Raw genomic sequence first — 21,832 nt, forward strand, 5'->3', positions numbered from 1 at the left:
CATATGCCAACTATAGCTGCTCAATCCATATTGCAATTAGAAATGGTTACCTTTGTTGATCAAAAAAAAAATGAAATGGAAGAAAGTAAAAATAACATACCATGTTCACACACAAAACAAAAAGAGCTATATCAGGGACATCAGGGAAGGTGGAATACTATAACAACACATTTTATATTGTTATACTATTCCACCCACCTTAATGGAGAACCCTTCGGTGTGGCTACGCCATAGCCTTTCGAATCCAGATTTCCTCCCACTTTCATGGTGTCACATGGCTTTCGTTGCTCAATGTATTCATTCATGGTGGACTCCAGCAGGAAGGCAAACTTGCCCTTGGATTTGCGGACACGAGCTACTCCCTCTGCAGTAGTCCTAGTGAACACTGATGGCTCAGCTGATTTCATGTAGGTCCACATCTTTTCATACACTGCTATTTTTGATCTCTGGAGAAAATCAAAAACAAGTTAGAACAAAAGAATGTTGCAACATTTCAGAATGGCACTGCTCAAATAAAATCAATCATACTTTAAATTTTCAGACATTTGAGGTTGGGAAAATCTTGGAGAAGGGTTTTATTTGAATTCCATTATTTTAAAAGAGACAAGAAAGAAAAGTATCAATACTATAGTAGCAGACACTATTTTTACGTTTGGCTACCCCCTAGCAGTCAAAAAAGAAACCTGCAAAGCTGAATTTACTGTTAGATAGAGGAAGTTCACACAGTCAATGTGTTTTAAGGAATGATATATGAATTAGATGTCCACAATAAGCCTGAACTCTTAAGAGAAACAGTAAAATAATCTCCCCATAAATACACAGCTGAATCTCAAAGCATTTCTCTAACACCCACTTCTTCTACCATCAAAATCACAATAGCTTAAGTAAGATTTCTGTTTTCATGATTCAGAGTCCAGAACTGACCTGATTTATATTCAGAAATGCTATACACTATTTGAGGACATGGTTCACAGTAAAAGATGGAAACAGCAAGTTGGAGCAAATATTAAGGGAAGTAAAATGCCATAAGCATCTTTCTTAAAGAATTAGGTATGATTTTAGAACTGCAGTATCAGTGGATTTATTTTAAAGACTCTGATCCTGCCAATAACTAAGAAATGTACTTTCTCAAAGAATGCACAAGAATTCATGGCTTAGAGTGAATTAGTTGGAAATTTTCCTGTCCGAGAATGCATGGAGTAACTACAGGTAAATACCTAAGCAAAAATAAAACTTCTTCATAAAAATTTAAAGTAAATAAAAATTTTCACTAAAAGAAAGGAATGAAAAGCTGTCAGGCTGAAAAGATTCCCATGCTCATTAGATTCACTCAACAACTCCTTTGCTTCCTCCAGCAATAAGAATACATACATGCAAACCAGCAGTGTGTCAGCTGAACACTACACACTATTTTTATAATAACAGATGGCACTTGTCTTCCCCTATGTATGCTGCAAAAAGGACTTTTTAACCTAAAGCTCAAGTCAGCTTTTATTTGAGTCAAGAGGAGTTTCTAGCTAAGCAAGATTTGGTCTATGAGCCTGTTCCTACACAGTGCTGAGCACTCCAGAAAAATATTCATTATTCTAAAGCCCCAATACAAAGGGCCTTAGATTATTTCAACAAATACCAGATCCTATAACCTTAGTATTATATAAATTAAAAATGGCTTTAAGAAGCCTAGAACTGAGCCTTTTTTATATGTGAGAGTAATTTCCCTGAAGCACTTCTTTTTACCAATTACTGAATGACTGTACTATTACTTAGAAAATAATTTGTTAGGGACCTAAGCCTATGCTGAAAATAAGGGGGCATTTAGCTAAAATTGTTCAATTAAAATGCCATATAGCAGAACATCATAAATTATGCTTTCCTTTTTTAGTTTGTCTGTATGCATAATTTTATCTTTCTGTCAAATATAATAACATCTGAATCAACAACAGCTGTGTATGTCCATAATCACATCCTGATTTGTCACCTTTTCTTTCCACTCTAGTCACAGCTATTTTACATTTGCATAATAGTGGCTGGGAGCAGAATATAAACAAAGCCACCAATGCATTCTTTTTGCTTTACACCGATGTAATTACATGGATTTAAATTTACAGAAAGAAAAAAATGGAAGAGAGTAGTAATAAATCAGTCATAATTTCAAAAGTATTTTCTTGCCTTTGTCTGCCTTCACTTCCAAACATTTCTCTCATCTTAACATCCACTAGATCTATTTCTTTATGAAGTAACCATATAATAGGTCACTTTCATTTATAACTTTATGCAGCACATAAAACAGCTTGATTAGTAACAGGAAACACTGCCCTACATCAATTGAAATAGGCTGCATTTAATTTTTTTTTTCTTTTAGAATCTAGTCTCCTTTGCCTATAAAAATAGAAAAATATGGAAAGTCTAGCAAGGTATCTGCTCTCTAACATTTTCTTCTCCCAAACTTTAATTTGTCTGCATTCAATGTCTACATGTCAACTCAGAGTGAAAACTGAAGAGTGAACTAACAAGTATTTTTTATTATCATATGAGGAAACATTGCAGCTTTTCCTGCAGTCAGCCAAGCTGGGATAATTTCCATTTTGGAGTTTTTCTGAGTAGAACTGCTAAAACTAACTACTTTCCCTCTTGAGCAGTCTGTCTGGAAAATACAACTCTTGCTGCATGTAAACCAGAAAATAGGAGTATGTCACAGTTAACAGTATCAAAGTTCCTCTTTTTCTTTATGTTGGCTTTAAAATGATTTTCACTTTTCTGCTTTCTGTCCAGATTTAAAACAGGCTGAAGAGGTGTTCAGAGTTTCTGACATTTCGATCAGAAATGACAAAACAATGAGAAAATGTCCTGAAAGCTCATCTTCAGCCAGATAATCACCACTGACAGAAAAGTTACACATGATTCTAATACCAAAAAGTGAATTGTTTCTAAACCCACAAAATGTTCGACTTGGCACACAAATCATCTTCTACTATTGTTTCAGGCTAGGTCTTAATATGTGTATTATGAAAACAGCTTTTGTCTAAATATTGTCTGTCAATATTTTATCTTTCTCCCTGTTTTGTGAAAAATATCTTTAAAAATAGCACATAAAGCATCATTAAGAATCACTGTATTGTGAGAGTGATTAGAAATCATTTGAAAGTAGGGCCTCAACTGCACCATTTTAAAGAAAGTGGTCAATGTAGCTTAAATCTTCATTAATCTTCACATTTTGCATATGCAATAGTATTTAGTATTTGTAGTTAAAGTTTCCCTCTGTATATTTGAAAGAAAAAAAATTTAAAAAGCAGCATTGATTTTCCTTCTTTTTTCTCTTAATCCTTTAAGATTGAAGTGAAAGAAGGGCTGTTGTGTTGGACATTTTTAGTCCATTATAGTATCTTCTCTTTAAAATGAGAACTTGCATAAAATATTGAGTTTCTGTGTTTACAGGATAATTTAAAAGAACCATGAAATTTTTGGGACCAATATTTTTTCTACATCAAAATATCTGTTCTCATTACTTCTATACAATGGCTTGTGCAAGTATTTTAAAACTCTTAAGAAAACAATTCCAGTCCTTCATTCTCTACTATTTCTTTGGGAATTGATTTTTGCATACCATCACCTAACAAATTTGCAAGCACTAGATACTCTTGAAAATGCAACAAGTTAATAAATACAAAGTTACATAAATCTGCCTGACCATCAGCATCATGTTTTTAAGTATCATCACAGCTTCATTCTAGTAGAAAGAACTATTTGTACCCATATATTGTACTTACTACCTCAACTTATGATAGACTGAAACTGGAGTTCCAAGAATAAAATATTTAACTTTCCACAAAAAGAACTAAAAATGTGTTTATGGGTGAAACATAGGTGAACATAAATAATCAGTAGGAGGGACTGTACTCAATAAAAAAATCATAAGACAGGTGTAGACAGAAACCTTTTAGTGAACAGTATCCATTAAAAATGAGGTACCGTTCAGCTGAATCCTTCTAGAATTCAAGAAAAGAGGCAGATACTTTAATGTGTGCTTTATTTCATCATAACACACATATCTCACACAGGATGCACAGGGCTGCTTTTCTTTCTCCAGTGACTACGGAAGAAATCTAGAAAACTGGGTTAAACTGAACTCCTTGATCAGTTTAATGATGTGAAGGTCCAATCACTGTGCTTGTTAAGTGAAATCTATATCTTATAAATCATCTTTCTCCAGCTAATAGAACCGATTTGCAAGCTCGTCTATGGGCATATTTGTTGCAATAAAAAGGTTATTTCACTTGAGACATTGTCTTTGAATGGATATTGTCTATAGTTTCCAAATGGCATTGAAAATTTTGTTAATGGTTTACTGAGTTCAGTTTGGTCAAATTGAAAACAGTGAAGGTGCGTGTGAGTACCTAACATGAACTCCTTCCAATTAGGCAATTAGAAGAAATTTTCATTTAATCTCCCTGACTTATAAAAATTGCTTAATCTCCACATTTCAGCTAAATAATGACCTAATTATCTGTGCAATTTCCAAGGAAAGGTTACTGGCTCACAGCATTTATTCAGAGCAGTGTTTAAACACTAAACTCACTTTGGTCAGCTGAGCTTAACTTTCATCTGCTGGAGACATGAAATAAAGCAGGAAGGACTGTTTATTATGTACTGCCTGTGATGTCCAAGCTCCCTGCTTTCCAGCTGGCAAATGATTACATACCAACCACACTAATGCAGGAAAACAAATGACAATGAAGTAATCAATAGAGACAGCACAGGCATATGAATGGCTATTTAGGCTATTTCCTAATGCTCCAACCACATCCCCTCGAGTTAAATTTTCTCTTTATTATCCATCTGAAAGTCAGCAAATTAAAAAATGCATTTCCTTCCCACCACCCAAGACCCTAAAGCGAAATGCACACAGCCAAATCCATAAGCAGAAACAAAACCCGCAAGACTCCACTTTACCATCATAGGCTTTCAATGCTGCACATGAGTACTGTAGCTTCATATGAATCAATAGTGCAATGCTGCTTTAATTATCACTTGCTTCAGTATCCCCCTAGGCATCTCTTTTGCATCTCTTTTTTTTTTTTTTTGACAGGATCAATAAGCTTTCCACAGATTAAAAAACTGAAAACTCCAACAAATAGTCTTGTGGGGGTAAAAATGTAGATGAAGTATTTCAGCAGTTACAAAACTATAGTGCATATAATTGCAAAGTCACATTATTTCACATTTCCAAGCATCTTATAAGAGTGTTTGGGAGGGATAGCTGCTCTAATGGACGCGCCAACTTACTCTGAAGAACTCTTTGGTTGACCCTGAGTCCAGTGTCCCGTAAGCAATTTCAGTTTGTTTGGCAAGGTCTTCTGCACTCTCTATGGGTGAGACCATTCGCTCAACAGTCAAGAAAGCAGCGAGGTTAGCAGTGTAGGATGAAATAATGATCAGCGTGAAGAACCACCAGACACCTCCGACAATGCGACCTGAGAGGGATCTAAACATGAATAAGATAATGCACATTTTCCTGTCTCTTGAGCCATAAAGAGTGAGAGAGAGAGAGAGATTGAAGGCACCATTATTGCTGAATATTTGTCATTAAGCAACAATCAGTGTGAGGGAGATAATATGCATTTTAAATATTAATAGATGCTTCTACTCTAGAAACTTAATGTCTGCACTGTAGTCCACTGTACCATTGTGTATCACACATACACAGAAGTTTAAATCCTCTTGAACAGTAATGTCAGTGTTCCTATTATTTCAGGACATGCCTAAAAATAGGAAAAATGTGTCAAAAAATACTGGGTAGGTAATCTCTTTTTGGAGACAAAAGTAAAGCATGGTAGCTTGAAAATCAGTAGTTTTCTCGGTTTCCTCTTTAAAAAAATGCAAAAGGCTTTGCATATGGATTATGTTGGCTCCAGGATTAACATGTTCCTGTCACCCAAACTTCCCAAAAATTCCACAATGTTCCATTCATTGAACATTCACATTTTTCTTCTTTAAGAAGCAAGAATTTTGTGATAGAAGAGACATTTCTGTTAAGTAAAAAATTGTATTTTCATTTTCAATACCTGCAATTTGATGAGAAGGTTGTTGAGGAGCAAGGCACATCCACTCTTAATCAGTACCAGTTTTATTGTTAACTTCAATAATAGAAGGATTAGGCCAATGCTGAACACTCAAAATTTCACTGGAAACAGCTAAAATGAAGCCTTTAAGTTTGAAAGATTGGGTCATAATAGTTAATTAAAAAGTTTCAGTTACTGCCCACTAAAGTTCCAGAACTTCATAAAATGTTGAGAAATTCATGACTCCATGTATTAGACAAATGATGTACTAGATGATCATATATTATAGGACAAATCATGTATTATAGGACCAAACAGGTAGTAGATCTGAGGCATCTGCTCTGTAAAGCACACCAGAACAACACGGCGTGGCTTCTCAGAAACAGTCAAATATTCTCACAGACAGCAATATTTGTGAAGCAGCACTGTAGAACTTGAAACAGAAGTGGGACATTCCTTGATGCAAGGCACATATTCAGTACAACTGTGTGTATTTCATGGTTGTAACACAATGGAACTAATCTAGCAACAATACAATTCTTCAGAAGTCAACCCAGTGGAATTTTCCCTGTGTGAACTTGCTGTTTCTGAAAGCAGTTTGGGGTTTAAGCACATTGACATTGGTAAAATAATAGTAATGACTGAAATTCAAAGCAGTTTAACTGTTGCTCTTATCATGGCTATTAAAAAAAAAAAAAGAAGAAAAAAAAAAAGAAAAAGAAAAGGTTGAAGAATGAACTTCAAAACACTGCCAGGAAAATTAACGAAGGAATTGAAGATAAAATGCAAATGTAAAAAGATTTGACACAAACCTTGGGGAAATATCACATCCTTGTTGCATAAAGGCACCCAGGGAAAACCAGAGGCTGTTGAATATGCCAAACTCATTGGGAGGCTGGTCACTGGGTCCTTCTTTCCCATCCTCTGGTTCTTCTGTGTGCCACTCATATGGACTAAACCTGCTAACTAGGAACAGGACCACACTGACACCAATGTAGGCAAAGACTATGCACATCCAGATCTCATACGCCAAAGGGTCCAAGAAGGAAAACACTCCTGGTTTAGATTTCTGGGGCTTTTTGATCATAATGGATATCCCCAAACTCATAAAAGGCTTAGAAAAATCAATGACCTCTTCTCGTACCAAAGTGATGGTCAGAGGCGCAACAGCAATCTCTGCTTTCTATAAAGAAAAAAAAGAAATATAGATGTATAGATTAATTGATGTGTGCTTATACACTTGGTAAAGCAGCTATTTCCAAAGGTACGTTATTAACATCAGGACACTGTGGCTTAAATGCTCTTGGTAGCATTTTTCTCTTTCTTTCTATCACAGTCTGCATTTATTCAATATGCTTTCAGTAAAACATACACATTACAGGTTTTTATTTTATAGAATTATACAAATACTTAATTTTTCTGCTAAGGAGAAAACTCTTAAATCTTATAGAGGTGAGCAGCAGTATAGGAAGATCATTTTAGGCATTAATTAAGACTTAAATAAAGTAATTCAAGAAAGAGTAGAAAATGAGAATGACCCTATTGTCACTGAATGTATAGAGACTTTTTAATTGTTAAATTTGGTAAGACATAATATTTTGAGGTAAAGCAGTTCATAGAACTTGAGAAAGCTCCAAATGGCATGAGGCTGCAAAAGTGATTAACTGTTGCTGTGATTCCACCAAACTGCACAGAGTTGTCTCAAGGGAAATATAGTTCAATAAGACTGGATCAGGTTTTAAACAGCAAAAAATGGCAAGTATACAGGAAATAGGCGTGCAAAATCATGCGATAAAGGGATAAAATATGTGCTGAATCCATTCCCACTAGTTTCAGGAATATTTTCAAAATATATTTCTAACATGTTTTTTGGATGACGATGCCAATCTTGAATGAATCATTATTGATGGAGGTGATTATGGCTACTAACAATGATGTCTGTATGCACAATAAAATATTGGAGCTAAGCTAATGGATCGCTTTTCTCCTTAGGGATGGTACAATACATTAAGGTTTGTTCCTTGCCTAGCCTTGCCTTTTACACTAAAGCTGTCATTACAGCAGTGCTTCAGATGGAAATTGTATGGGGACCTGGGTCAAAGGAGGCACCTCTGAGAGGGGAACAGATGCAAGAGCTGCTGAAACCTGTGTCCTGTTCATCATCATAGTGCTGTGTCTAGGTACAGTCACAGAGCAGAGCCCATGCTCTGTGACCAGTGTGGACTTAACAGTGAAGTAACAGTATTTTGTGAACACTTTGTTGTTTTAATGAGGTTAAAACATGCTGAAAAATAAAGATATGCTCAAATAGTTTAATCCAGTGTTATGTAAATAGCTTGTGTGCCAAAGAAAATATTGAAATGGAGCTTTTTTTGTCATCTTACAACTTTGGAATAGGCAAATGCATTTAAAATAATTTGTGGTTTTTATTTTTTGTGTCAATTCATATGGAGTAATATATGTTTTATGGAATTTAATTTTCAACCAATATTGTGTAGTTGAAAATTAAACCTATTTTGGCAGCAAAAAAACTGACTCATTCCAGTGCAATGGCCCAAAAATGCACATTTGTATTAAGATGGCTGTATATTAATCATCAAATTATATCTGTCATTCTGAAATAGTTGTGATGCAAAGACTTACCAAAATTTCATATAAAGATATTACATTTTAAGCAATGCATCTGAAATCATAATTTGGCAAAAGTATCAGAAATTTTTCTGGTGCTAATGTCTCAGGTAAATGTTATGATAACACTGCTAATTCTCTGAATTTTAATTTACATTTTGTTATACAAAGCATTTTAGGAAAAAAATGGCTTCTTAATCCCTTGTGATTACCTAAGTCAGGCTGAAACAGATGTTTTATGGAAACAGCTATTATATGAGTAGGGTAACATGTCTAAAATATAATTTTAAGTAGTCTGAAAATTATAAACTAAACTTAGTTTCTGTAGTCTAAAGACTGTAGGATGGTTTGAGATACTGGCTTTTCCAGTTGTTTTTTTTTTAATCTCACTCATAAGTAGCTTTTCTCCAGAAGGATGGTTTAATTCTTTAGAGTCAACATCTTTTGTGTTTCTAAATTTTGGTTATTGAGAATGCCTAATGTGGAGTCCTTTAATTAAGCAAAAGACTCATGGCAACTCTGATCTTTTGCTGCCAGTCTTCTCTGTGTTTGTCACATAGTGGTATCTTCATTAACACAGTGTAAATGACAGACCTGGTCACTGGTCTTCAAAGGTGTTGGCTAACAGGTTTTTTTGTGTCTGCAGATTTCTACTGGGGTTAAAACACAGATTCTTGGGGGCTGTTTGTTTTCACAGTGTGAGCTGGAAAAGTGACATCACCATTTTAGTGTGAATTGAGGAGATTTTAAATACCTCCTTAGCACATTGCATATTAGATGTGAAATGTTGGAGAGGATTTATTTTACCAAATTTAAATGTTCAAATAGGGTATGCAGAACTTGAACAACATCAGAACTGCTGCCTACAGTACTTGAAGGAGTTAAAGAGGAGAAATAGCAATTTAACCCATTTTTTACAATAGTGATCAAGTATCAGATAATTCATAATTTAGATAAATCAATTTCATGCCAACAAACCCAAAGGGAAAATATAAAGCTAGGTCATAATTAAATGCCAAAAAAATGGAGAAACTACAGCCCCCCAGACTGATCATATTATTATTTTTGTAAGACTATTGTGTGCCATGTAAATCCTACATAAACTCTTCATTGTAAAAGCTAAATAATGAAAATAGCTGTGCATGATAATTATCAGCGTTTGTGCTTTGCCCAGTTAATGTACACCATATAATTACAGATTTAAATGATTAACAATATGACTATGGTGCAAAAACAATTAATGATTTTGTTGCCATTGAAATCTGTTTTAACAAAGACTAATGATACTTCACAGTTAAATCAACTGCATCTGTAACAGCATTTCAATCAAGGCTCCACCATTACCAAGTACAGATGCATTCTGGATCCTTCCAATATTATAGAAGGGGACAAGATTGATTCTGATGGAGAGAGACATTTTCTTTTCCAGAATATATAATTATTATAATGTTGTGAATAAAATTTATGCTTGGTACGAGTATTGTGAAGGTAGTAAAGCTATCTGAGAAAAATAATGCAGAAACAGATTTTAACCTCAGAAGTTCATGGGTTCTGAGATTTCAAACAGAAATGGGTTGTGACCTTTTGTGTTAAGCAGCGAAAGAAAAGCATTCTGTGTCAGGAGAATGAATATTTAATTAGAGCTGACCGCTAGTGAATTTGTAAACAGCTATTACATGTGCTTAATGGCATTTCATCCCCAGCCAGCATTTCTTCTGTGAGCTAGATATCAAGGCAAATAAAATCCACATGGACCACTACATGCATGTGGATACAACAGGGACAAATGACCAGGATTTCCTCGTAGTTTTTAATAATGTGCTAAAAAACAAAACAGAAAAATATGCAACCATCCCCACCATTACATTCTGTACAATCTTAGCAAATGCTGTACCCCACAGCATTTTAGATGATGTTTCCTCTGGGACATGATGGAATAATCAGCCACGGAGTTTAGGAAATGACTAAGCTGTTCTGTGCAGCACCTGAGTGTCCAGGTACCAGAACAACCTCTGGTGTATACAGGTCTTAATGGACCATGGGATAAAATTTTCACATGTCCACTCTTAGTAATAAGGACAGGGCTAAGGGTCTTTGGGGTATGATGGTAAGAGCAAGAGAGCAGAGGAACCTTTTGAGCTGTACAGAAAGGATCCAATCTCACTGGCCAGAGCAAAACTGTCTGTTAATCCATTAACATAGTTGGAAATTAAATGCTGTAAAATGTTTCCCAAACAGATCATCTTGTCAATGTGTTAATTCAGTTGCAAATTCTCTCCCAGTCCTGGCTGTAAATAAAAAGCCTTGCTTGAAACACAGACAACTACTCAGACTACTTGTGTTTATGATTAGGGGGTCTATCAGAGAAGGTGAACATACTCTTCTTCTAGCAGAGCTTTGCAGCAAATCTCTGGCTGACTGATTTTTCTGTTTTTACCTAGGCCTGGGAACCTGATGCTCTGTAAATTGTCTGGCAAGGACTCAAGGAATTTGCAGGGAGGATGTTCTTGATGGATTCCCTGTGGAAATCTTTAGCAGAAAACTTTGCAAGTAACAGAAAGAACAATTTCCTTTTTAAGCTACACCTGTAGAAGTACATTAAGCATTCTTGGGGTAGCTCTTGCCCTTAAGGTCCAGCAGCACTGGACAGGCCGTGTCGCTGCTGTCAAAGTCACCCGACCTCCAAACCTGCATGGCCACATTCAAGCTGCTTATAGGGAAAGGTCTCTGCTCAGTCCCAGGGTCCAGCTGGGCTCAGGAATTGTTTCAGACAGTAATTATGGGCCAAAAATGTACTGGAGGCTATTCTTGCAATTTAGCAGATTAATCAGGCGAATTCTGAAGCACAAGGACGTTCCCTGGTGCCACTCATACACCAGGATCGATGCAGCCTCAAGGGGCCTTATGACAGTGGAGCAAATGTCCTGGGCAACAGCTGACTCCAGTAAAAAAGCAGCTCCAAGAGCTTTGCTGCAGCTCATTCCCAGAACCCAGTCCCAGAATTACAAAGACTGTAGCCATCCTAAACAGATAGCTGGAAAGAGCCTCCTCCTCACTCTTTTCCATTACAAAAAATGAAGTGTTGGCCTTGTATTCTGGGCTGGCCTTCTTCATACAGTTAATTTGCAACAGATTCCTCATGCCTGTGCACTTTACTGCTTTCAGCTCTATTAAAAGTAGTGTGTGTTGGCACATCTGTGTAAACTTCCTTACAATACTTTTTATTTCAGTCTAGTCCTAGGACATTGATGAGGCAAATTTTTTAAGATAAAAGAAGGAAAAAAAATGAAAGTGTAATATCAGGTTTCCTCTATAATTTTCAACTAGATGATAGGCCACTAAAACTGTGCATCTGAGCAAAAGAGTTTTCTCATAAATAGTAACATTTCTTGGATAATTTAAAAAGCATTCTAGTATAAAACACTGCTTGGCCATTGATGTCCATGGGTTTGTTATTGCAATTAAAAGCCAGAGAAGGGGTAACCTCCGTACTTGATGAAATAAGTTTGAAAAATCTTTATTTTTTGCTACCCTAAGAGTTGAGCTGCTTTCAAGCCACTGAAGTAGATATACATACTTGGTGACATTCAGTGTTTCTACTCTTTAAAGGCAAAATTGAGGTTGCCTCCTTCATGAACTTCAAAGAATATGGAGAGTTTTGTTAAACTGATATAACCTTTCCATTCCAATGGGGAGGGGAGATCACTGAAATTCTGGGGCAACATTTCCCACACTCCTGCAGCACAGAGACTGTTTCATTCTGCAGAGTCCCTTGAACTGATGCTAACGGAGAATATATAAGCTATGCTAAACTGACAGAAGGGAACTGAAATGGAGCTTCTACAAAAGCCATGAGGCCTTTGCAACACATGGCCCATACTCTCAATGGAATTGTGAAAAATGTGACTGGGATGGATCAACTGGTATACAGAAATTTTTTTATGGGGAGGTTGAGGCATGTTATGAGTTCATGGGTGGGAATATTTACACCTGAGTAGCTTGAGGATTTTTTTTTTTAATTCCATCACTGAAATGAAAAGTTTCTCTAAGAATTCTGAACTGTTCTCAGTGCAGATACAAGCAACTGTAGTCATCAGCAAAGTCAGCTCTGAGTTTTGTTACTTTTGGTAACACCAGATATTGAAAATATTTTTTTTAGGTTTGTTGGAACTATTTTCTTTAAATATTGGAACTTTATGTGTCAACAGAATTGCTAACTCTTATGGTATTCTGAAGAATCCTTCTCCAGAGCACTCTATAACATAAGGTTTTCAGTTGTTAAACTTACCAGGTTTGCTCTTAAATTTTATTATTGATGGTCATCTTAAAAGTCTGTCTTCATTGTGAATTGCTCATTTATGTAATTGTCTGTAGTGGTTTATTACCTATGTTTAATATATATGATGGTAGATTTTTCATATCTCGAACTAGACCAAGAATCCTATCTTTTAAAAAAAATCTGTCCACCATTCTATGAAAATCAATTAATGGGTGATATTCTTCATAACCAAGTTTTACAGTGTGTCAAGAATAGATGGTCTCTAACATTAACAAATTTTTAAGGGATATACAAACTATGGATGTTCTAATATTTCAAGGTACTAGTTGAATAAATAGTAGAACTTGCATGAAACTATTAAATTTTATTTTGAAAATAAGTGAAAACTCACAGACCTGAAACAAGATTCTGTTTCTTTTCTGTGACCCCAAGATTAAATAAAATGCACAAATACTTCCTATTTTATGACATACTATGATAAATTAAATCCTGCTTCAAAAATTGGTATGCTTACCCCATAAACAAGTTCTCCCACCATCCCATTCCAGATTTTTGTCTCTGGATCCCTTGCTCCATATTTTCCATCAGGAACAATGGCAATTTTGTACTTGATACCAATATGTTTTGCAATTTCTGATGCCAGATCTACACAGTATCCTTCAAACTTGTCATTCCCTTCAAACGTATCATGGTTTTTCTTGAACATAACATATGGGGCTTCCTATAATGAAAGAAGTAAAACTGTAAAGGAGAAGTGTACCAAATATAGTCTGAAAAAATACAAACATGTCATGAGCTGACTGAACAACACACAATTTATAAAAAGTTCATGGACAGTATTTGCATGTTTCAATTAAAATGTATGAACAGAAATCCTTCTGGCAAGTTATACTCTCCACACTAAATTGGGTTATACATTTCACAAGAATTATTGACCTTACTTTGTTTTAAATGAAAGACCTTAGTGCAGTATATGCTGAATTTAAAGCATGAATAGAGGTTGAGCCTAGACAGAGCAACGGGCTGTGAGATCATACAGGTACAATGTAGACTTCTGACTTCACTGAGTAAGCATATCCTCTAGCACAGTGGGGTTTCTACCTATGTAATTTCAGATGCAGAGCCTGAGTGACTTCATTTCTTGACGTTTAGAATGTATAGATCCTAAAAGGCTACATATATTTTAGTGAGAATATAGAAATACACTCCCAAGGAAATATGCATCTTCCCTTTAAATTAACAGTGCAGATTCTGCAAGGTCATTTAGGATGAACTTAAGTGATATGCATGGACAAGAATGGTATTAAGTTGACAGTGACTTTACATGTTGTATGAAAAAGAAGTACCAAATATTTTTGGACAGTGAGTGCCACTAAGAACGAGTAAAACCTGTCTTGAAAAGTGGATCTTGCATTCCCTATATAAACCATACTATCACAATAATGAACATTATGCAGCTGGGAAATCAAGGTAATTTTTATTTTTAGCTCTATGTGAATTCAGACTTTAGAAATTATTAAGTAAAACTATACTTTCTGATGGTACTTTAAATTACTTCACATAATTCATATTCAGAGCCAGTTCCAGATGAAATATTTGTCAAATAAAAAGGGTAATTTAGGTCACTCTTTGTTTGAATTCACATCACAAAATACTGGCAACTTAAGTTTTCTCTGTGCTCCCTGGAAAATGTTGGTCTTTTGACATAACCTCGGTAATATTCTGCCCCATTCTCATCTTCCCTACAGATATAATTAGCACAAGAAAAAAATAAATTTAAGCAATGTCTGCTTAACTGAAACTACAAGAATATCATCTGTAAGCAACAATTTTGTAACCTCTATTAGGTGTCTAACAAGGGAGGATAGGTGGTATTACATGAGTGCAGTGCAATGAGTGCCTTTGCCTGTACAGAGTTTGCATCTTCAAAGGAAAACTGCTGAGTATTACCAGCAGCCTGCACTTTTTCTTGTATTCCTATCCCTACTTAAATCACCTTCATCTCAACCACTGGTCTTCTAGAGGGAGAGAGGGAGAAAAGCAGGGAGATCTTGATCTCTGCAGTAGTTCTTGATTTTTGGAAGTATTTTGGCCACGTGTATGAAATGTTCCTCCCTCACATAAGCTTTATGTTTACATGAGAGGAAGACCCAAAATCTGTGCCTTTCTACATATGTTATTGCACAGAAAAAGATTTAAAATAAGCAGAGGTGAAAAATACTCTGTCCTATCTGTGATTTAGCCAACTACTTGCTAGAAGGGCAATCAAGTCTGTCCACTGTCCTACATTTGTGAACTCTCCTTACAAGCTTCAGCTACATTGCTTGCTGCACCTCAAAAGCAATTTTGCTTTCCAAAGACCAGTGTTAATGATTGCTAGCTCTTCTGATTCAGCCATAGTTACCCAGCCAAAGGCATGCAACTAGAGTCACACCAGGAGATAATTCTGGTGATGGACTTGAAGAAGACAGGCACAGTGTATGCCAGATCAGCTTGCTCCTTCTTCCAAAACCCAGACACTGTGCTTCTGCCTGCACCTCACCACTGCCAGGGCTGCTGCAAAAAAAGCATTTTAACTGTTTCTGCACAGCAAAGCCAAGTGACAGATACCTCAATTTTTCTGTTAAATGTTAAGTGAACTTCAGCCCTCTTACCCAGGATTTCTGTGAGGGAACACTGAAAAGGGAAGTGCAGGGGTCCAATACTGTCCTTGGTGGGTACAAGCAGAAGCCATCCCATGCAGTTGAGTGACCACCAAGATCTGACAGGGAGCTGTTTGGTACCTGGAGGAACTACATTGGTTCTCTTCCCCATCCACCTCCCTTTCTTACACTGATCTCACTGATTTAGAGCAAAATACAGCAGGGACCGTTTTCATAATGCAATTATCTTATAGAGTAAGGTAGTGTGCCTTGCTGTGACTGCTTCCAAAGAAGCAGCAACTGAGTATGATCTGCCAGTGTGGAATGGTACAATTAAAGATAACAGCAACACCTACTAGCATTTGCTTACTATGTTGATCTTTCCCTCCTAACCTATTTTATATAGCTTTAATTGTTGTGCCTACTTTACATGCCAAGTAATCAGATATCTATTTTGAAGGTAGAATTTGATGGGGGAATGCAGGTGGCACTGCATGTGAGTTTCTGATAAAGACTGTTTTTTAAAAAAAAGAAACCAAATAGTAGCCCTAGTTTTAAATCCTGCCCATTTCAGACTTTGAGGATGTCTCAAATTGATGAGGTGTTCAGTTGTTATAATAAAAAGACACTGAAAGGCAAGTTTTACTGGTTTGCTAACAAGTAACTTACACAGATGAACTTTCAAGGTCACACTATGAAGTTAATGAAATATCTGAATTGATCAATAGCATGTACTTAGCCATATCTTGATGCTCTTTTCTATCTGTGGCACTGAAAAAGACCTTCTTATTTTGTATAATCCATTGCAATAGCATTTTCAAAGTTAGTAGTAATGTTAGTGTAATTATGGTAGTCTAAAAATGCAAGAGCTGCAAGTCGTCTGTGGAGAGGTATTATCTTCTACTAAATCAGCTGAAATAGCTGAAAACATAGGCTTACTTTCTCATTGTTTCCAGTTTTAGCATCTTGACTAATAGAAAGATTATCTCTGCCCACCATCTTTATGCTTACTATATTTTTGGACCATGAGCTTTTAACCTATGGATATAAAACACACGTCTGACTTACTGCCGAATGAGGTTTAACATTGCAATATTTGCAAGATTTCAGCTGCTTAAGAGTATTCTATGGAGTAGTGAATCAAGGAAAAGTCCACATTGAAATGACCAATGACTAGCACGGAACAGATATTTGAAATGGTGCAAGCTTTACTTATATAATTCACAATTTCATAACAATACTTAACATTTGCAAATACAAGTTGATGTCTGCAACAATTACCTTTATAGATGTAAACAAATCATTCCACCACATTGCCACAAATTCATGTGTACAGTTAAATGCTCACAACTGATGATTCATACTATAAGGGAAGTCGGACAAAGTAACTAACCAAAATAACAAACAGATTTAAACTTGGTTCTCCTATTCCAAAGTGGATTTCAAAATAATCACCATTGCAAAAATAATTTGTAAAAGTGACAAATATCTGTGCAAGGAAATTTCTAACTTTTAGAACAGGTGTGGGGCACATTATCACACTTTATTCTGAAAGAAACTTCTGTAAATGTCAATGGAAGTTTTTTTTGGTGACTTTTTTTTTCTTTTTGTTTTTTTTTTTTTTTTTCTGAATAAAGTGTCCAGGATTCGGTTTGAAGTCTTTATTATTTTCATGCAACAAACTTCATTTTTTTTCTCCAGTCTACTGAAGAATTTAATTAATAAAGTTTCTAATGAAAAAATATCTTTCTATTATGCAAAAAAAGGCTATAATTAGAATTTCTGAGGTAAGACTCTATCAAGAGTATATCAGTGAAAACAGTGATGGTGATTCTCAGTCACCTAATGAAAGTTGCCTATCATCTTAGATGCCCTAAGGTGACCTGCTTGACCCCAAGGTGCTGCTCTGCAGGTGCTTTGTGCTTGCCCTTTACAGATAGGTCTGATACCTTCAGTATAATGCATCCACCTATAGGCCACCGAATCAATGTCTAAATCTTTGTGGTGTTACAATCTTGGGGCAAAACTTACCCCACATGCCTGGAAAAGTACATACACCAGCTAAAACATCCAGAGGGAGAGACCACACCCTGCTGGTGTAAGAAATGGGGGACAGACTGTATATCCTAGAGCATCTTGAATGTCACTGAATCAATACCCTTTGTAAAGTCATCCACATCTAGGTGACTTTGTTGTGAACTGGATCCTGCCCTTGAAACTTAATCTGCCAACACCAAGGATATCTTATTAAGATATTGAACTGTAAGCCACAATGCAGATGCAACTTATCATCAAGCTTTGGTTTTAAAGGAGTTTTGTGATTTTTAAGTTTTGCAGTCTTAGAGTTAAGTACAGAGTTGGCTCTGTCATGAAATGTATTGGAGAGTTTGGATTAGTCTTCCGAGCCTACTTCCCTAAATTCTACCTCAACAATTTAGGACCCTATTTCTGAACCTGCAAAATTAGAGATGATCATTCTCCCTAGCTAGATAAGTCCCTTGCTTTACCTTTAAGGGATGCAAAGAGCATCCCTTCTCCAGTCATGCAATGAGCCAACTGTGCATTTGGAGGTGTTACCATCCCATTCCAAAGGGAATGCCTCTGCACAGGTAGGAAATCTGTCCTTTCCAGAGACCAGTAGGCTGTGCATCTCGTGAGGTGCAGAGTAGGAACTATAAATGGCAGTTGGTAAAGAACATCAGCTGCTGCCTCCTCTCTCTGGGCTGCTACTGCACCACATAACTAACTGGGGATAGGCTGAGAGCCTAAACCAAATATGTATAATAACTTCTACATGCTCTCACTATGTTACAAATGAAGGAAACATTTTGCTAAGTAGAAAACACTCTACTAAGTTCTTTGAGTGCAGAGCTGATTCATTATAATGCAGTTTCTATGCAACAGGCATACCGCCACACTACAGCAAAGACTACAGCATAGACACATAAAAGCTGAAGAAACAGCGGACAAATCAAATTGTGTTATTTGGCTTTAGGCAAAAATTAAAGCGAGCCATGCTGAAAACCTGTAAGATTTTCCTATGCTGCCATGACATCTGTCTTTGAAGACTGAAAAGTCTGACAGCAGTGCTTGCAGAAGCGTTTCAGTTTAATGATGGAAAATATGCATGCAACCAAAATTAAATGTGTCATCTACAATGGTTCAACTTCCCTTCAACATGAAGAGGTGCAAAAGTCTCTGTGGCATTTGCAACATAACAAAGAAGAGAAAAATAACAGGACTCTGAAAGTTATTCTAGTTAAATATTTCTTTGTGTGTGTGATCATATGCTTGCAGATCCTAAATACATTGTCCTAGCAGGCCAATATTAAGAATCATGGTTCTATTCTGCCTTCAGCATCATGTGTGCAGTTCCCAGAGGAGTACATGGCAGATGGGTATGATAAGGCAGAATTCACCATATATTCTTATTCAAACCAAATTCCAATATATTTCTCTTGCACTGAGATTTTGAAACATGGAAAGGGGACAGATTTGGTCAAGAAGCTGTGCTGCTTTCAATTAATTGCATTTATCAAAAAATGACATGCTGCATTAACACAGGGCATGCTTTGGAATATTAATTCTGCTTTTTGGTTTTGCAAATGATCCCACCAGTCCCTCCAGTATAGGGGCTGGAAAAGTTCTTTTGAAGATAACATTTATTATGCACATCAATATGCTTCAATGCAAACAGGACAGGCAAGATAACACATTTTAAAAGCTTTCTTATTTTGTTTTTTTTTTTTTCCTTTCTGGTGAACAGAAACCTTTTCTATTACTTTTCATTATTATATTTTACTCGCTTCTCCTAAGTTTGGAGCTATTTATGGAAATTACAGTATTCATGTGTGAGAGCCTCAGTCAAAGGTATCAGGATTGGTTTGAGAGGAAAATTTCGACTGAAAGCTTGTAATTCACATCGTTCTCTTCTCAGCTTGGCAAAGTTGAAGGTTAACATCATCTGTTCTAGACATTTCAGATTAGTCACAGAACTTTTCTTGGTGGTTCATTGCCTGGTCATCCAGTCAGAGGAACAGTAATCCATATGGAAAAATTAGCTCAATGTTACTAGACTGGTGGTTAATACTTGAGCCTTAGTTAGGAATGTTCGCAGCATCTTGGGACTCTTTTCTTCCTTGATCAATTTCTTAAAATAGGATTCTTCATCAGAGGCTGAAAAGAGGAGGACTGTACTGAAGTATATTTTTTTCCATCACCGAGTCTTTTTTTTTTTTTTTTTAGGATAAAGATACATATATTTAAAATTTCCCATGCAAAAATAAAATTAAAAGTCACACAATTTGGTTAGGAGTTACATTATGAATTCCTGTATAGTAGTTTGGTTGTTTTGTATCCTGGAATGATAACCTTCAACAGGAGATTCATTAAGATGTAATTAATGCATAAATGCTGATACACACTGCTGAAGATCTGGTAATTAACTGTATTTTTAGTTAGAAAATGTCTTGATGCTTTCCTTTGGATTACTTTAAACTCTGTATTGAGTTAGAAAAATTATTTCTTTATAACACCAACAGAATATTCCTTCCCATTTAAGACACAATTTATTGGGTTAACATGTCTTGTTTAAATGAAGCAGGTGAAAAGGGCTGTGAACTGAGACGTAAAATCTTAAAAGCGGTCACGTAAAGGTCACCCTTTGCCAGTTGGCTTTGATAAACATCAGCTTTAAAGGGCATGTCTGACTTCAGAGGCAAAAAAATGTTAAATATTTTGTTTAAAATACAGATTTGTAAGAAACAATTGTTTTGAAAAATTGTGAATTAAAAATGTAAATGAATGAAGCAACTCATTTTCCTTTGCAACCACTCTTTAAAAACACAATAATCCTGGAAAATAAAACTCCAAATCTATATAGATTTTATTAAAATAGAAATTTTACTGCAATGCTGAATGAAAATTAAGAATGCATCTACTAAATTCATGTTTTCATTCACAATTAAGAGTAGGTAATCCAGTTTTGACTGGCTGACTGAACGATACTACTTTGAACTTTAGCTCTTGCTAAAGTCAATTATTGAGTTTATAATTTACCAAGAAAAAGGGACACTGGCATTACAGTAATCTTATTTTATACCCTCTGTTCTACTCTGTCATTTAAAGGTTTTGGGTTTTTCTTTTCTTCCAGTGTTCTGTGAGTCAAGATTTATCAATTAGAGGTTGTAAGAACTCATATCTCTGAGACTTATTTTAGCAAAAAATGGAAAAGACTGAATTAAAGAAAAAAAATTATCGCAATTAAATTTTTAAAACCTGATTTCAAGTGAATAATTATATTAAATGCATACAAAAAAACCAACCTGTGCAGACATGACAGTCAGTATGATTAAGATATATGGGTCTCATCCTCCCACCAACCTAGGAACTGGCAGATTAAATTAGATCATAACTAGAAATGAGACTGTGTCACACACCAGTATAAGCATTACGAAAAAGAAACACCTTACCAAAATTGTAGTGACAACCACTGTTCTATTCTCAATGGCTGCAGTGTCATTTCCAAGTGTAGGTTCATGCTGAATCAAAACTAATTTATCCATGTCATTCCAGTAACCAACCTGCAAAACAAAATTTATATCATTTGCAGTAAGGTCTACATTCTGCATAACTACAAATATAAACTACTATAAGAACAAGACTGATCCAAAGATGGTTTTGTCCAAAGGAAGTGCTGTCACATTAGGAATGGGAGTATGCATCAATCACTTTGGGTGTACCACCCTGCACCCCTGCTGCACAGAGACAGACCTGGTGTCACCTCCCACTTTGCTGCTCCTGAAAGATCTGAGCTACTTACTTCAACCAGAGACACAAGGTAAATCCCATTTTCATTAGCTTGAAGCTTTCCTGGGGCATAAATGCGATATAAGATTTTTTTATTCCCCACAAGAATATTTTCATTTGTTAGTCCTCCAGATCTTTTGGTCTTAGACAGAGGAATGAAAGACATCTGGATGACAGTTCTGCAATCCCATGGCTGATCTCAATTCCTTGCTCCACCATGGGCATCCCAGGAGACCCCAGCTCTGGGATTTACACCAGGCTTGTTCCACTTAACTGCTAGCACTGACCTTTTATTACCTACATTAGAAGCCCTGTTATTTGTGCTTGTTTTACACTTACAGGACAGACAGTACCAGCAGACAGCGACTCAGCTCATGCAGGATAAGCATCCCTCCTAGAAAGGTGCTTGCTTTTCC

At 36.0% G+C, this 21,832-nt stretch overlaps 1 protein-coding gene across 9 annotated transcripts in view; it reads right to left on the reverse strand.

Annotated features, from left to right (window-relative positions):
* The window catches only part of GRIA4 (glutamate ionotropic receptor AMPA type subunit 4), a 211,852-nt gene that overhangs the window by 42,528 nt on the left and 147,492 nt on the right, over positions 1–21,832 (reverse strand). For 8 of the 9 annotated variants that reach the window (XR_010996327.1, XM_068181400.1, XM_068181399.1 and 5 more), the window contains exons 9-13: positions 21,080–21,190; positions 13,481–13,687; positions 6,872–7,242; positions 5,284–5,482; positions 199–446 (exon numbers count right to left, since the gene is read on the reverse strand). Coding sequence is in view for 8 of the 9 variants with exons in the window: in XM_068181400.1 (XP_068037501.1) it covers positions 199–446; positions 5,284–5,482; positions 6,872–7,242; positions 13,481–13,687; positions 21,080–21,190 (1,136 nt within the window). In the remaining variant the exon portion in view is untranslated. Of the gene's footprint in view, positions 1–198; positions 447–5,283; positions 5,483–6,871; positions 7,243–13,480; positions 13,688–18,725; positions 19,785–21,079; positions 21,191–21,832 lie in introns of those variants that run through there. The other variant, XM_068181407.1, reaches the window with a different exon arrangement.

This window comes from Anomalospiza imberbis, chromosome 2, assembly GCF_031753505.1.
Source record: "Anomalospiza imberbis isolate Cuckoo-Finch-1a 21T00152 chromosome 2, ASM3175350v1, whole genome shotgun sequence".
Taxonomy (NCBI): Eukaryota; Metazoa; Chordata; class Aves; order Passeriformes; family Viduidae; genus Anomalospiza; species Anomalospiza imberbis.